Source organism: Astatotilapia calliptera, chromosome 17 (assembly GCF_964374335.1).
Source record: "Astatotilapia calliptera chromosome 17, fAstCal68.1, whole genome shotgun sequence".
NCBI classification, from domain to species: Eukaryota; Metazoa; Chordata; class Actinopteri; order Cichliformes; family Cichlidae; genus Astatotilapia; species Astatotilapia calliptera.
The window spans coordinates 34,882,937-34,899,422 of NC_137438.1; the positions used below are offsets into that span (position 1 = coordinate 34,882,937).

Here is a 16,486-nt window from a genome sequence, read left to right on the forward strand (position 1 = left end):
TTACAGCTCCCCCCACCGCCCCAAAAATAACAGCTGGGATTGACTGTTGAAAAAAAAAGTGAGCCAGCTGCTCACATTTCACCTGCTGCCGTGCCACTTGTTCGCGAGAACCCAACTTTCATTGGCTACAAGCAAATGTATTTACAGTTTAAAAACTGCAGCGCCAAAAAAGTCCGTTTACAGCAGGGTTGCAGCACTTGAACTTGGACAGCACTACATTTCTGGTAAGCATTTGGCAATTATGTAGATTTATCTAATCGTATAGTTGATACATATGTATGTAATACTTTTACAAAGCCTTCTAGCTTCTCAAACATCCAAAGCTTCACGTCCATTCACGTGCAAGAGCAACGTGGTACGCGGTTGGGTGTGGTGATAAAAGATGTGAGTAAACTTGAAGTTTAAAAGTTGAAGGATTTAAATCCACGCTTATATGTAGCAAATGTAAATAAACACTCCCATAAATATTTATATCAAACATTTGCATAATTACAGTCAAAAGTACAAACAAATGTAGAATTTTCCTTTTTTACATGTTCTCCTATCAATTTCTGTATGACAGTGAACGTAACGTCATTGGAAATCATTGGAGGGGGGTTGTGCAGCTGCAGGAGCAGCTGGAATGAAAAACAATTCCAGTGAATTTCAGATTTGGAGGGAAAAGCCGTAATATGATGATGTCTGTCCCACATTCCACAAATTTCCACACAGCTTGTGGATGTAAAGTATGGGATGAAATAGTTTTAGTTAGCATCAAGAGACATCTATCCATCCATTCATTCGTACACAGCTCGTTTCTGAAGCCAGCTCTAAGTGAATCAACAGTAAAGAAAGAGAGAGAGAGAGAGAGAGAGAGAGGAAGTCATATCCAGGGTGAGGGGAGAGAGAGGGTGATTAGAGGCGAGGCAGGGAGAGGGGGGCACGTTCAGCACTGTGTCTTCAAGGCTCACTAAGATAAGCAGTCGATGAATTGTTTCAAGGCTTAGAAAATCTATTTGAACCTGGGCATATAAACTGCACACTACAGCTGTTTTGGAAGTTATACCAATGGATACTGTTATAGCAGCATGGGATGCACTGTGCTCCCATTCCACTGATGAACACATGAAAACTGTGCAGCGAAAGGAGGTAAGAAACTGATTTAATGTTTTAATTTGAAAGGAGATAATGTTAGAAATGATCTGATTTCAGCAGAATATGCACTGTGCCCATGAGTTTGTCTTTGCCAGAAGAAACAGATTACTGCAGAATATAATTTCACTGTATCTAAATATACACTCCTACGCTTTGTTTGACACACCTGCTGAACTGCTTGTTAACACAAATATCTCATCAGCCAGTCACATAAGAGCAATTTGGGCCATTTAGGCATGGTCAAAACAGCCTACTGAAGTTTAAACTGAGCATCAGAAGGAGGAAGATAGGTGATTTAAGTAATTTTGAATGTAAAAGGGTTGTTGATACCAGATCAAGTCAGGTCAAGTACTTCCAAAACTGCTGTTCTGCTCATATTTTCCCACACACCAAAGAGAAAGTATGCAGTGAGCAGCAGTTCTCTGGGCAAAAATCCATTTGTTGATGCCAGAGGTCAGAGGAGAATGGCTCGACTGCTTCAATTTAATAAGACAACACTACCACAAATAACCATGTGTTACAGTCAAGGTATGCAGAATACAGAATACAGCAGCAGAAGACCATACCGGGTGCCACTCCTGTTAGCTAAAAACAGGAAACTGAGGTTACAGTTCACACACAGGCTCACCAAAAGTGGACAAAAGATAACTGAACAATCCTCTACTGTGACAGTGAGCTGGTAGTATCAGAAGACATAAGAGCATGGATCCATACTGCATTGGATCAACAGTTCAGGCTCGTTCTGGTGGTGTAGTGATTTGGGGGATATTTCTAGCCACACTTTAAACTGAGCATCATTTATACACCACAGCGTACCTGGCCAAAATCTCTGAGGGACGTTTCCAGCACCTTGTCGGTGAAGAATTAAGGCCATGACGGTAAAAAGGGATCCAGCCTGGTACAAGCAACATGTACCTAAAGGGGCCACTGATTGTATGTTTGCTAATAAAGTAAGATTGAAGTGGTGCTTTTTCTAATTCTAACTAGTATTGTGTATCTTGTTGCCAGGATGTATCTTCTAGCAAATGGTGTAGCTCTAAATGGCTTTTTTTATAGCCAGTCAGCTACCCTACAGCCTTAAGGGTGGTATGTAGTCCTTATGCACATCTGTCATATCATTTGGAGTGTATATCAATAAACAAATGATGGCAGGGGCCTCACATATGGGAAATCACCAAGCCCTGTTTTAGAGGACGCTGAACTACAAGAACATTGACCTCGAAGATGTGAAAGTACGAGAATTTGCACAGCAGCTTTGTCACTGCAGGGGTCAAATGTTTGGAAGTGGTGGAAAAACGAGTATACTACAATACACTAAAGGAGAGGAAAGAAAAGGCAGGCCCTAAATGACTGCTGAATGAAGTGTTAGTTAGTGTGATGAACTACTTCGGGGAGTTGCACTTGAGTCTCTGGCTGTCATGGTTTCTTTGATTTTGCCCAGCTGTCCTGTGGCCCGAATGCTGAAGTTTACCAGCTTAATGTTTAATCTACTAAAAATGCAATGTGAAGACTATATAACAGTGTAAAGCCGGATAGCTATTGTCAGTGGGAGCAAAACCACAACAACCGCTAATGTGCAATTCAACGAACAAGCAAAATCAGAGAAGATGCTGACAGAAGTTGCTTCTATGTCTCTCTTTCTCTCTCTCCCAGGTGTGCAGTGATCATGGAGGCCGCTGAGAGAATGAAAACAAAGCAAGATTACATCAACTCATCTATCAACAGGTTTGTATCTGACCAGGTTTACCAGTGAGGCATTAAAATAGGACACGGGCCTTCACAAATTTCTCCCTGAGCCCTGAGAAAATAAGAAACCCTGTTAGGCTGCCCTTTAATCATTACATCCATTAAGGGAAAGTCAGAAAAGGTCTTTCAACTTAAGGCTTCCCATTTCCTCCCGTTTATTTATTAAAACATAACAGTTTGATGAAATGGGCTCCAATCCAAGCATGTGTTTATTTAGCGAGGCCGATGAGAAGATGCTCGGTCATAGGCTTGTCCTCTGGCATTTACTCTCAGGATGGATTTTCCCACTGTCCAGAAAAAGACTGAATGTCCCCTAGCTGGCAGTCACTGTGACCATACTGGGAAGTTCAGGGAACTCTGCTAGCAGTAGGTTATTCTTTAATTGGTATTCCATTTATTTTCAATTTTTCTGATTGAATTTGGGAATGTGGAAAAGTATGCATTAAAAAAAAAATCCAAATAAATGTTAACGTGTTATTCCAGGAGACCCGAGCTGGAGATGGTAGACTATGTTCGACAGATTTACCCAAGCCTCCAGTTCGCTTTATATTTTCTTTGTTCTTCCAAGTGGAAAAGTATATTTATTTGACTTTATTGCAGATGCTTCAATTTTGCATCATAGCTGAGGGTTTTTTCCACACACTAGGGGACAAAACCACAACTGTGCTCTGAAAGCCATTCTTTTCTATGGTTTCTATTCCTGCTGGCCGTGGCGATGTGAAATACGTTCACACAAGCCATCTATCCATACATTTGCTTCTGCTTATCCTTTTCAGGGTCCACTGGGGCGCTGGAGCCTAGGCAGGGTACACCCTGGACAGGTCGCCAGTCTGTCGCAGCGCATTCACACAATCATTACAATATATGACATGCATAAACTGTATGTAAACACCCACATGTGGTTGAAAAAAATGACATAAAACTTGCAGAGTGCAGCAGCCAGTGCAAGAGACATTTTGGGTTGTTCGATTTACCCGGAAGTTATCATTGCGTCATGTGATAATGTGCGATTTGCTTTTATATTTCAAGCATTTCTAAAATGATTTCCTATTTTTATTTTTAGGCTAAAGAGGGGCTCTCCGGTGGGGGAAAGTGGTTTCTGTTTCGCTTCAGTAGAAAACAAGGGAGGTGAGCACAGAAGAGAGGGAACACTAAAACACCCCTTTACCCCACTGGAAAACCTCATTAACCAGAAGGAAGAATCATCCATGATGGCCCACAGGAGGTCGAGCTTTGACCCTCAGAGCAATGACAATGCTCTCTTAGTAGGAGTCAAGCTGCCCAGATCAAATGGCTGCAGCATCAGGGACAAGATTTCACTATGGGAGGGCAAGGAACCCACTCATTCATCTCTAACCTCGGATAACGTGGGCCAAAGTAGCGGTGTAAAAAGGACAGACTGGCTGCCAAAAAGCAACAATAAATGTATAGAAGACAAGCAAAGTGCAGAAAGTTGCACAAAAGTAGCCCATAAGGAAAATCAGGATCTTAGGAAAGAAAGTGTAGGAAAAAATGGAGATTCCAGGCCTTGTTCACCGGTTGAACCCACAAAACAGCAAAGAGGAGCATTCAATATCAGTAAGCCTGGTAGCAACCAAGTAAAGGAAGACTGTAAAAGAGTTGTAGTTCACAAAGAAAAACAAGAACACGAGAAAGAGAATGTAGAAAAACTTGGGGATTCAAGGCCCTGTTCGCCTACATCAACAGATAAACAGCAGGTGGGAACCCTGAAAAAAAGCATTGACAGGAGAGCAGCAGAACAGACGAGTCATGAGAAGAGAGCTGTATTCAGTCTTTTTAAAAAGCTGGAGGCTATGGGGGGGAACCATGGAAAAATGCCCCCAGAGCTTGGAAACTACTTCAGCCCACCGAGCAAGGACAAGCAGCTGGAGGTGAGGAAAAACGAATCTGAAGCTTTAGCTCAAAGAAGCACAGTTGCAAGATCTGGGACCAAAGAAAAGAAGGAGCAGCATGAAAATGTGTACACCGAGCCAGGTGCACCCCCCATCAACCCCGTCCCTAAACCCCAACGAACCTTCCAGCACCCAGCTACTGCCACCCTGGGAAGGAGGCAAGGCAGAGGGCAGAGGAACCTCCCGCCACTACCGTCAGTAGCTTCGAAAACTTCCTTGAAACCTCCCTCTGGCATCTACGGAAGACCCAGAGGTGAGAGAGTCCGGGACAGCTTCAACAGGTATCCATGGATTAGAAAGATTATTTGCTTGGTGAAGTTATGCCAGCTGTATGTAATGTATTAACTCATGCTTTCATCTCATGATGACAGGAGATCCTTTGAGTTCGAAGACCTTGCGGGGTCAAATGGTCTGCTCTTCTCTCGCTCGCTGTCTCAGGAACATCACTATGAAGACATCCTGGGTCAGACACCAACCTGCATTATCCATTGAATACCTTTATGAGCAAATTGTAGTGGAAGTGTAGTTAGATGGGATGCAGTTGATTCCAGAGCTGAGTTTTTTCCTCTTCTACATGCTAATTGTAACATGCAGATACAGTATTCAGCAGAAAACAATCAAGTATGAGTACAATTTTTGTTAAACGTGTAAAAAAAAAACAAACCCCTCCTCAAAACTGCCAGGTAAACTACTTTACCACTTTTACTGCATCAGAAATTAAGTCCAAAGTGTCATGGCAGGACTGCAGCCCTGCTTCACTGTAAAATACTGAATAATGTTAACTTTGTGCACAATTATCAGACATGCTTGAAAACTTGCGTCAAATGCGTTACTTCTGGTTTTTCTGCAGACTCGTCAAATGAGAACCCGTATGAGGATATAGAGTTGGAGAGCCAATGCTCCCAGCAGTCTTTACCTTCCTCTCCTGGTGCTGACACTGCTAAGGTTAAAGTATACCCTGAACTTGAAACAGCAACTACTTGGTTTCAGTAGTTAGAAATAATTATGGTTATTATTATTTATTTATTTTCTGTCCATAGGCCTCCAGACCAGGGTTCTTCAGGCAGAATTCAGGCAGAAGCTTTAAGCTGCTGGACATGCGGAGAACCAACCAGCAGATCCATAGCACTGGAAGCAGTAGAGGTGTTTCATCTCCACCCCAGCTCAGCCCTCCATCTACCCCCACCGGACCTGAACAAGCCTCCTGGCTGCCCGGGGATTCCTATGGCCGCACCTGCCGGAGAATACCGACGGTCTGTGTTTGTGCATGTTTTTTTTTTTTTGCTGCAGAATCTTATCACATCCATTTTGAACAGTCGGTTTCTTTTATTAACCCTGGCAAATTATTAAGCACATACTATTTAAGACTAATTTGCATGGTTAGTGCTAGTTTTTTACTGGAATGACAACAGCTGGGCACTGATTTAGTGTTTTTAATTGGAGAAAACAAGCACTGCACTGTTTTGCTAGTGATGGATTAGTAGTTGTACCTCGCTTAAGAGCAAAAATAATCCTTTCCTCACTTTTTCAACTTTCCTACTGGAATGTACTGAAGTCGGGGGTGACTTTGCTCCCAGTTCTGATTTCCGAAGCAAATGGAACATTGCATTAGATTAGGTATCACTGTGTTGGTGTTGTTCCTGGATAATCAAAATAAATGTTGATCCAGCTTCTGCAAGGGACCAATCATGTCATAAGTTTGTGACATGGAAACATCATCACACCACACACCATAACCATAACCCTCAACTCCAATCCTAACTGCCTCCGTTTTTGGATATTTTCCTATACATCAGATACAGCCTCTTTGCACACAGATATCACGCAGTAGTATTTACTGGCACTGAGACATATTTTTATTTATTCCTTTGGACAGGTTGTACTCAGGATCAACAGCATATTTGAAACTCGGTCCAGGAAAAAGCATCTCAGAAGGATCTATCATTATGCTGAGACAAGCTCGGGCAGAGGTGACAGTGTTAAAAGAAATGAAAATTGATTGTAATATTTATTTTACTGTCTAGTAAGTTTGTATTTTTGGGTTTTAATTTACAGTAACAGATGAGAACAGTGACTCTGAGAGTGAAATTGAAGAAAGAGCAAAAGGTAGGGTTTCAATTATTCATTTATCTGTCATTGTTTCTTTATTTTTCACACTGAGGTGTATAATAGTGCTCTGGCTTACATCCTTTCTTCCAGCTCACCGCCAGCGTCTCGTGTCGGTGAAGTCTATACTGAGCCAGCCGAGCCAGGCTCAGGTCCACACCAGAAGACACTCACTCGAACAGGAGCTCCATCAGCGCAAACTTTTTGAATATTTCCTGGTTGTGTCGCTGCAGAAATCAAAGGCTGGAGCGCACTATCTACCAGAGGTCACACAGCAGTTCCCTCCTAAGGTCCTTGAATCATGTCTCATTTTTGTAGTAGTTTAATTTAAGACCAAATACATTAAAAAAGAAGAAATGCAAGAAGTGGTAACTGATCTTAAATCTCTCACCTCATTTTAACTGCAGCTGGAGCGAACCTTCAAGTTCATGAGGGAGACGGAGGATCAACTGAGGATCATTCCTCAGTTCTGCTTTCCTGATGCTAAAGACTGGGAGCCGGTGGAGAGATACCCAAGGTGAGGAGTGTGAAATGAACAGGGCGACACACTTATCTCAATATAATAAACACTGAAAATTCAACTCTTTATACCACGGGAAACACTATCAATTTCATTAATAGTGTTGACTTTTACAGTATATGTGTATTTTCTCTTTGAAAAGTAAAAATACACTAATTATATTTTTGTCATGGCTCTTCCCTCGCAGTGAGATGTTCTCATTTGTTTTGACTGGAGTGGATGGGAGCCGAAGGTTTGGATACTGCCGGCGTTTACTGGTAAATAGAAATCGTGTGCCGTCACCGAACAGGAAGTAGCTAAATACCACAATGACGGCTGAGTAAATAAGCATACCAGAATAGTGTGCCTGCGCCTGTGGGAAAACAGCCCATCTCAGACTCTGGGCGGAAATGTGTGAGACTGGGAACTGTGTATGTGCGGGTGCGCATGTGTTTCTGCTTATGCATTTCTGTAGGAGGAGTGTGTGTATTGCAATACTGTTGATTTATATACTAGTCTGTCCTCATGTCTAGGAGTACACTAGTGAGTATTATGTGTCATATTTTCATCTTTTTCTCACAGCCTAGTGGAAAAGGCAAACGTCTGCCAGAGGTCTATTGTATTGTCAGCCATCTTGGCTGCTTCAACTTGTTCTCCAAGGTAAATCACTCCTCCGCAGATAGCATCCTTTATTACCCTATATTGTCATTGTCCATGTCCATGTACAACAAAATTATGGGCACTCCACACCAACTGTGTAGGAATAATGTATAGATAGTAAGACACCGGGAATAAATAACAAACAGGACAAATATATACAGTCAAAAGGGATATATACAAAAAAAGAGAAAGGGACACATTGGAGACAAAGTGCTTGGAAATAGTGGAAGAGTCTGTATGCGAGTGGCCTGAGTGATGAGGGTTACTCAGACCATGGCGCAGATTAATATTGTGAGTGGGCAGGGGTGGGGTGTGGGGGGATAGTGCTTGTTAACAGTCTGAATGGCCCAGGGAAAGAAGCTGTTTGTGAGTCTGGAGGTGTGCGACCTGATTGACCCGAGGCACTGACCAGGTTGCAGCAGGTCAAACAGGTGGTGGGCGGGGTGCAAGGGATTACCTATGATGGCTCTGGTTTTGCTGGGAGAGGAGGATCTGGCGATGGCCTCCAGGAGTGACAGAGGGCAGCCACTGATTTTTTTTTTTTTTTTTTTGGGTGGTGTTAATTATCCTCTGTGCAGCCTTCCTCTTCATACCAAACACCCAGGCAGTAGGAGAGCACCCTCTCCACCGAGGAGCGTTAGAAGGCCAGCAGCAGCTTCTGGTCCCAGTTATTCTTCCTCAGGACACGGAGGAAGTGCAGCCGCTGCGGGGCTTTCTTTAAGGGGCGTTGGTGTTGTGGGTCCAGGTGAGATCGGTGGAGATGTGGGTGCCTGGAAATGAAGGTGGAGACAGATTCCACATGTTCTCCACTTAAGATGAGAGGGTGGTGGACCTGCCTGTGCCTCCTGAAGTCCATCATGAGTTCTTTTGTTTTAAGGATGTTCAGCTTTGGGTAATTTTCTGAGCACCAGCGGGACAAGTTCTCTACCTACGCCCTATACACTGTCTCATCTCCATCAAATATGAGCCCAACCACAGTAGTCTCATCAGCATACTTGACAATAACAATGGTTAGATGGGTTGGTGTAGAGTAGGGGGCTGAGAGGGCAGCCTTGCGGGGATCTGATACTGAGTGACACCAATAAACAACCTTTATTTGTCACATACACAATGTAGTGAAATGCTTGTGTCTGAGCTGCAGCATTCCAGGGCTTGTTTTTTGGGGTTTTTTTTTTAGCATGGCGGGTCTAGCCAGGACCCTTACTGGATAGCGGGTGGGAATCGAACTTGTGACTCCTGCTCCAAAGGTGTGTAGTCTTACTATCCAGAACCATGTCTGATCAGTTTGATCAGAGCCTGTACGTCACTCATCATCCAAGGTTTTTTAGTTAGGAAAAACCCAGATGGTTTTGGTCACTGTCACATTCTCTACGCAGCACTTACTGTAGAAAGGGACAGACTGAGTAAAGGTCTCCATGTCCTGCTGTTCAAAGATGGACCAGTCTGTCAAAACAGTCCTGTGGCTGGAGGATCATCTGGCCACATTTAATGACCTGGGTGCTTCAAGGGGTTTGTTTCCTGAGCAGGGTGTAAGCAGGGATGAGGAGCAGAGAGTGGTGGTTAGATTAAGGAAACTTAATATGTTGGTGGAATTTGGGGAGTACAGATTACAAATGAAATTAAGCTTGTTTTATATGCACGCATTCTAGGTGCTGGATGAGGTGGAGAGGCGCAGGGCTCTGTCTCCTGCCTTGGTCCAGCCTTTCATGAGAGCCATCATGGAGGCCCAGTTTCCAGCTCCTAGGAAAACCATCACCATCAAAACTTTTCTTCCTGGTTCAGGCACTGAGGTGAGCGACAGTGGAACCTCCCCACCCCCCAAAAAAGTAACAAACTGTAAGAAAAAGTCAGATAAAATAGTTAAAAATGTCTTTTTATTTGGAATCCTAAGCATAAATCAAATAATCTGCTAAGAACATTGGCATTTTTTTTGACCAGATTTTGAAATTTAAATCTCACTATACAAAATTCATCCAGTTTTGTTTCTTTCATCTAAAAAAACACTGCAAAAAAATGAAACCTTTATTGACAGCCAGTAATTTGGAACTTTTACTACATTTTTTCCTACACATGTAAAGATTTGACAAAATATTTGCTGGCTAAATGTTTTTGCATTTTTGCCTAGCAGTTGTGGATGAACAGCTTATACAGTTCGCTAACCATAACTAGAGCTGAAAGTAGTTCAGATCCAGATTAAAATGACTTGAAATGAACATATTTAGAACCGAATGATGGAATGGATTTGTCAGTCCATCAGACACAACTTTGGTGTTACATTGAGTAAGCTGACAGGATCAAATCTTTTAGGTGATGGAGCTCTGTCGACCCTCTGACTCACGCCTGGAGCATGTGGATTTTGAATGTCTGTTCTCCTGCTTGAGTCTGCGCCTGCTTCTCAGGGTTTTTGGCTCTCTGCTGCTAGAGAGGCGAGTCATCTTCACAGCAGACAAGCTCAGGTTTGTCCCTTCATTTAAGCCATATTGTCTGTACACCAAAATCCATATCTTCCAGCTATATATGAAGCTGTACTGTTTATGCAGTTATGAAAATGGCAAATATTAGTTGAAAGCAGCAGGGGTGTTTTACGATAAAGTTACAGGATATGTGGGTGGTCTAGACTCACAATTTTAAATAAATTTAAGGCAGTCCCAGTTTTATTTAGGGAACATACCAGAGAGCTAAGGCCAGCTGAGTTGTTGACGTGTTGGGACTGGTTTGTTTGCTCTGCTGAAAGCCACTGGGAGTCAGAAAGATCAGCCACAGTAGTAGAAGACAGGAATGCAAAGTGCAGTGATGTAAATGAAAGAAGTCTGTAGGCTTGGTTTTCTCTCAGGGCAATGGTATTACATTAGAGAATGGCTAGTCTCTATTTAGACTGTGGTGCCCTCATGCGGTGAGAATAACTGATAATTCTCTCCTTTGTCTCATATAGACTAAAAGGGAAAGTCAGTTTTGTTTTGTTTTTTAAATTAAAATTCATTAAAAGCTCAATTTAATAATGTTCCACTGTTGTGTTCTCTGCTCCCTCCTTTAGTACTCTTTCCCAATGCTGTCATGCAGTCGTGGCATTGCTCTACCCCTTTGTATGGCAGCACACTTACATCCCAGTGCTGCCCTCAGCTATGCTCGACATCGTCTGCACACCAACCCCTTTCATCGTGGGCCTGCTGTCCAGCTCCCTGCCCCAACTCACTGAGCTGCCCCTGGAGGAGGTCAGAGGAGTAATACAAGTGTCACTGCAATCATATAGGAATACATTACTTATGAGCTGCTGTGCAGAGAAATAACCTTTTTTCTGTGTACAGGTTCTGGTTGTGGATCTTGGGAATAGTCGATTTCTCAGACAGGTCAGATATTTTTAAAGGCGTGTGTGTGTGTTTATGGTTTGTCACACTCTGTATCTGTGTAGATGAAATTGTTTCAGCCTCACCCAGACTTTCTCAAAAAAAAAAAAAAGCGTTGTAGCCAAAGAAAAATTAAAAAAAAGCCTTAAATGTGTATTGTTTTTCAAATGGTCAGTGCGTATGTGACTTCTTATAGAAGCCTGCTTCCAGCACTGGAAAAAAAAGGTGCTTTCTGTCACCCAGAAGTTAAAACTTCTAGTTATATTCACAGAAGTCTGAGTTAGTAAGTTGAGATTTTAAGATAATAACCTGAAACTTTGACTTCTGGGCGACAAAAAAATGTTTGTTTTTTCAGTGACAGAAAGTTTCCATAACTGTTCTTAGCTAGTCATAGAGCAAAGAAATCAAAGGTAGTTATACCATAACGTAAGTGCTTTTGCAGCAAGAGAAAGTTTACAGCACTTTTTGTATTGACTTCACTTTTTTGAGATCTAGAGGCTATATTTATCTTTCATAACGTTTCTAAGGTTACATCTACCTATCTATGGTTTATGAATACATTTTCTTTCCTGTTATCTCACATTTAGTTGGACGATGAAGACTCCATCCTGCCACCTAAGCTTCAGACGGCTCTGGAGAACGTTCTGGAGAGGCGAAGAGAGCTTGCTAATGAGCGAGGAGGAGATACAAGCAGCGGTGAGTCAAACTGAGGACTTTTTTCTATGACTCTACAGTGTCATAGAGGCTTCTTTGGTGGCTTTGAGGCTTCTTTATGGTTAAACCTAGAACACAAACATGGTTGTGGTGACAACGCTTATGTGCTTTAATGTGGATCTGCTGTATATTTACCATGTTTACCACCAGGTTTTAGTTGGTGCCAGAGAAAAAGTCAGTAGTCACTGTAGTTCAAAGACTTGATCCCCTAATAATTTGGAATGTCATGAAATAATTCATACTGGGGTAAAGGGATAGAAAGACTAACTAGAAGATAAAAATTTCTGTAAACATCTTTTTGAACATTATGTAAATGGTTGATCAGCAAGTCGACTTTGTTATGTTTTATATTACCACGTCTAACATCCCGTCTCCAGACTCAGGCCATCTTAGCACCATTGTGTCCGAGGCCTTTGTTCGATTCTTTGTGGAGCTGGTAGGCCACTATCCTCTCTTCATCACCGGCGAAAGGGAGGACGGCTACTCCTCTTCATCCTCCTCCCCTGCCTCATCCTTCTTTCAGCGAGAGGGTTTTCGCAAAGCCATCCCATCCAAAACCGTGCGCCGCTTCTTGGAGATCTTCATGGAGACGCAGATGTTTGGCTGGTTCATCCAGGAGAGGGAGCTTCATAGGCAGGCTCTCAGAGGTACAGAGGCACAGCAGAAAGAACAGGAATTTTGTCTCAAAGTGTGTTTTTTCCCAGAGGTTTCTTCCTGTTGAAAGGGAGTTTTTCCTTCCCACTGTTGCCAAGTGTATGCTCATAGGGGCTCATCTGATTGTTGGGGTTTTCTCTGTAATACCTCATAGTAAAGCCTTGAGAGCACTTTGAGTTGTTTTATCCCCCATTTTCAAAGGCTCAAAAGTAATTGGTCAAAGTAATATCATTTTAAATCAAAAGATTTTTTATACTTGGGTCAGAATCCTTTTGCAGCCAACGACTGCCTGAGGTCTAGAACTCCTCATCTGGGGCCTTTCTGTGTGGAGTTTGCACTTTCTCCAGTTCTCTCCAAGTACTACATCATCTTCCAGTCCAAAGACATCATAATTAGAATAACTGGTGACTCTAGATTGGCCATAAGTGACTGGTGACTTTTACAGACAGGATGGATAAATTTAATGGGTATGGGTGATGGGTTCTTCTAGCTCTTCATGATTGTTTTTGTTTTGCTTCTTTTAATCTCACCAGGACTGTTTGAAGTGAGAGTGCAGGAGTATCTGGATTCTATCCATGATAATGAACATAGGAGGGTTAACAGGTTTCTCAAAGGCTTGGGTAAGGAAACAACTGCTTTATATACACTGCTCAAAAAAAATTAAAGGAACTCTTCTTAAGGAGTGTGTAACATCAAGTCAGTGAAACCTTTGGGATATTGATTTGGTCAGTTAAGTAGCAGAGGGGGTTGTTAAACAGTTTCAGTTGCTTTGGTGAAATTAACAACAGGGCGACTTTTTTTCACTAGTTTTGTATTTGGCTAGGGTCAGTGTCACTAATGAGGTGATACCTGGACCCTACAGAGGTTGCACAGATAGTCCAACTACTCCAGGATGGCACATCAATACGTGCCATTGCCAGGTTTGTTGTGTCTCCCTGCACAGTCTCAAGAGCATGGAGGAGAATATAGCAGACAGGCTTTACTCTAGAATGGCTCTTAATCTATCAGTAGGACTGACATATAGGCAATGACACTCTGACTGCCATTAGGTATTGGGATGAAATCCTTACACCCGTTGTCAGACATTACATTGGTGCAGTGAGTCCAGCCTAATGTGGTCAGAGTATGCAGATATGATACCATGATACCATTGGCAGATTCCCACATCTAGGAGCTCTGTGGTGCCATGGTCCAGACCTAGGAGGAGATCCTCCAGGACACCATCTAGAGCATGCCCCAACGCTGTCAGGCATGCATACAAGCACATAGGCACCATATAAGCTACTGACTACTACTTTGAGTTGATTAATGAAATTTTAGTAAAATGGACAAACCTGCTGCATCATTTTTTCCAATTTGATTTTTGAAATCTCTTTGAATGCAGCCCTCTGTAGGTTGATACTTTTTATTTTGATCAAAGATATGGCATGCATTTATTCCACATTACCTTTCAAATTGTTCCTTTAATTTTTTTGAGGAAAATATTGTTTTGGGCTCATTCTCACTTTTGGTCACTTTGTGTGTGTGTGTGTCTTTTTTTTGTTCCAGGAAACAAAATGAAATTTCTTTCAAAGAAATAATACAACAAATAAAGCACTGAAACCAGGAAAGTCTTGAAGAACTACTAATGTAACAAAGAAAAACACAACCAAATTTTGTTCATCCTGATTTATGTCACTGAACGAGGGATTTTGCAAACAAATTAATCCTGCCAAGGGAAAAATGCTGCTGCATGTCACACAGATGAAAAACCTTGTTGATCCTTTTTATAACAGGATTCTTCAGACATCATCAGTTTATGCATGTCTGGTTTTGTGTTTGGTGTGTTGCTGTGAGCTACATATGGCTGAGGAATTAACCTGGATTAATGGGAAATAAATAGACTGATTAGTAGTAACAGTGGTAGTCTGGATTTGAATATAAGTTAAAGTGAAAGAAGCGTTCGCAGTAATCTTTTAAATCCACCAGGGGGCAGTAGTATATTTTTGCTGTTCAGACATATTTTGACAGTGACTGACCACAAAGTTACACCAAATAGCATTTCAGTTTTCTTTTATTCATAACATGACAACATCACATGCACTTTGAATAAATATCCTCTGGCTATGCTGTGGTGATTTCTTGTCTCAATGCTGTCATATTTTTTTTTCGTTGCCATCAAAGCAAATGGCAATATGTCATACAACCGTTGCATTACATGTTTAGATTCTCAGTGCCATTTTTGTAAATGTCTTTTCTCTCTCTTCCTCCTCCAGTTTGCACATTTTCAAATGATGAGCTTACTTTATGGTAAATACAAGATGTATCCAATGACACGGTGCAAATTTTACAATTTCCGTTTGTTACACGCTGGGAACAAGAGAATCAAAGCCGAGGGAATTGCACTCACTCATCATTTGTGTGCCAGTTTTATAACATGAGTAATCCACATGCCACCAGTTCCCTAACTACTGGCTGATGTGTTTGTATGTTTGAAGGTATTTGGTTCTTTCCTTTTCTTTCTTTCTTTTCTTTTTCTTCTTTTACTACAAAGAGCCTTGGTTCAGGGTTGGTGGCAGCTTTACTATTTTAGTCTCTGAGTCATGGAAACAAAGCAGATCCTCAGCCCACAAAGAGGAAACATCTTTGTCAGCAGGAAAACATAACACAGGTGCAGAGCAGAGCATAGTAGCGTATTGTCTTAGGGATGGTATGTTCAGTCCTTGCCTGTTGGGCACGCCTGAGAGCCCCTAACCTGTTACCTTGTAAATGGCAAGTTCACACACAGGCTCGCTGACACACTTGCTGATTCTAAACACAGATGGCCAAAGTGCAAAATCTATATTAAACAGACACACCAGACTTTAAAACCCACACGGTTCACATTTACTTCAGTACTTGCCAATCAGCCTTTGGGGCTGAAGTGTAGAGTACAAAAGTGCCAAAAACTGCAATTCCTCATAGGTTAACTCTGAGAAACTACAGTGACATCACCTGTTGTTTGGTGAAATCCCATTGTGAAGGCTTGAGATAAACATTTTTGACATAATCTTAGGGTTTTGAAACTGGGTGTAGATAAGGAGCAGACATGAATGCGAAACCATATAATCATTGGCTGATGACCTGGCAAACACAAATTAGTAGCCTATCCTATATAATGCTCCCATCTAACCCTTAGAATGACCATAATTTACTAAATGGACGGTCGGTCCTGAAATGAGCAACTGGCACCATCAGCTCAGCTGGAAGGAGGTTAATGAGATTCTGTTAGAGGGCAATAGAGGCCAAAACTGTTTTTGGCCTCTATTGCCCATTTTAGAACCCAGCCAAAATTTCAGTGATTTAGCTTTTTGAAATTTCAAAGATTAAAAAGAAACGGAAGAAACACCTTAAAGCAAGCTATGAGTTTTGTTATTGCAAAGTTTGCTGCACCAGAGGGCGCCCTGCAGTCCTGCTTTCCTGTTGACATGAAAATATTTTAGAAAAATACAAAGTCACATTTAATCAACAACATTATATAAGATCCAGTTCAAAGTCAATACAAATACACAATTTGAACATGGAGATGAGAGACGATGAAGGGATAGTTAAGCGCTTCTGACAGGGCTGTGGGGGCAATAAAAACACGTGTTCCCTGAATACACATGTTCAGTCGGGCTGTCACAGAGTAACAAATGTGAAAATCATACCACAACTTCCTATCTGGCTCCCAAGGTGGGAAGGCTGCTGTGCTGTGG

The 16,486-nt window shown here is 42.0% G+C and overlaps 1 protein-coding gene across 4 annotated transcripts; it reads left to right on the forward strand.

Moving 5' to 3' along the window:
• Positions 1-45: 45 nt before the first annotated feature.
• Positions 46-14,876, forward strand: LOC113009066 (DENN domain-containing protein 2A-like). 4 transcript variants are annotated; one of them, XM_026147135.2, is made up of 21 exons: positions 182-224; positions 298-384; positions 2,788-2,859; positions 3,944-5,074; positions 5,165-5,256; positions 5,644-5,738; positions 5,834-6,046; positions 6,670-6,763; positions 6,855-6,899; positions 6,993-7,189; positions 7,307-7,416; positions 7,607-7,676; positions 7,981-8,058; positions 9,708-9,848; positions 10,366-10,514; positions 11,093-11,270; positions 11,364-11,405; positions 11,990-12,098; positions 12,494-12,763; positions 13,304-13,390; positions 14,319-14,876. In XM_026147135.2, coding segments are annotated over exons 2-21 (3,207 nt in total). In that variant the 5' UTR covers positions 182-224; positions 298-382; the 3' UTR covers positions 14,351-14,876. The 4 variants fall into 4 exon arrangements, with proteins under 4 accessions (XP_026002921.2, XP_026002920.2, XP_026002919.2 ...); XM_026147134.2 differs by having other exon boundaries at positions 183-224; positions 6,849-6,899; XM_026147136.2 differs by lacking the exon at positions 298-384 and having other exon boundaries at positions 46-224; positions 6,849-6,899.
• Positions 14,877-16,486: the final 1,610 nt, after the last annotated feature.

Excerpts from the sequence above, each read along its gene's own strand:
- LOC113009066 (XM_026147134.2), top strand. Across the intron at positions 2,860-3,943 it reads ATCAACTCATCTATCAACAG|GCTAAAGAGGGGCTCTCCGG; the intron begins GTTTGTATCTGA and ends TTTTATTTTTAG. Across the intron at positions 8,059-9,707 it reads GCTTCAACTTGTTCTCCAAG|GTGCTGGATGAGGTGGAGAG; the intron begins GTAAATCACTCC and ends CACGCATTCTAG.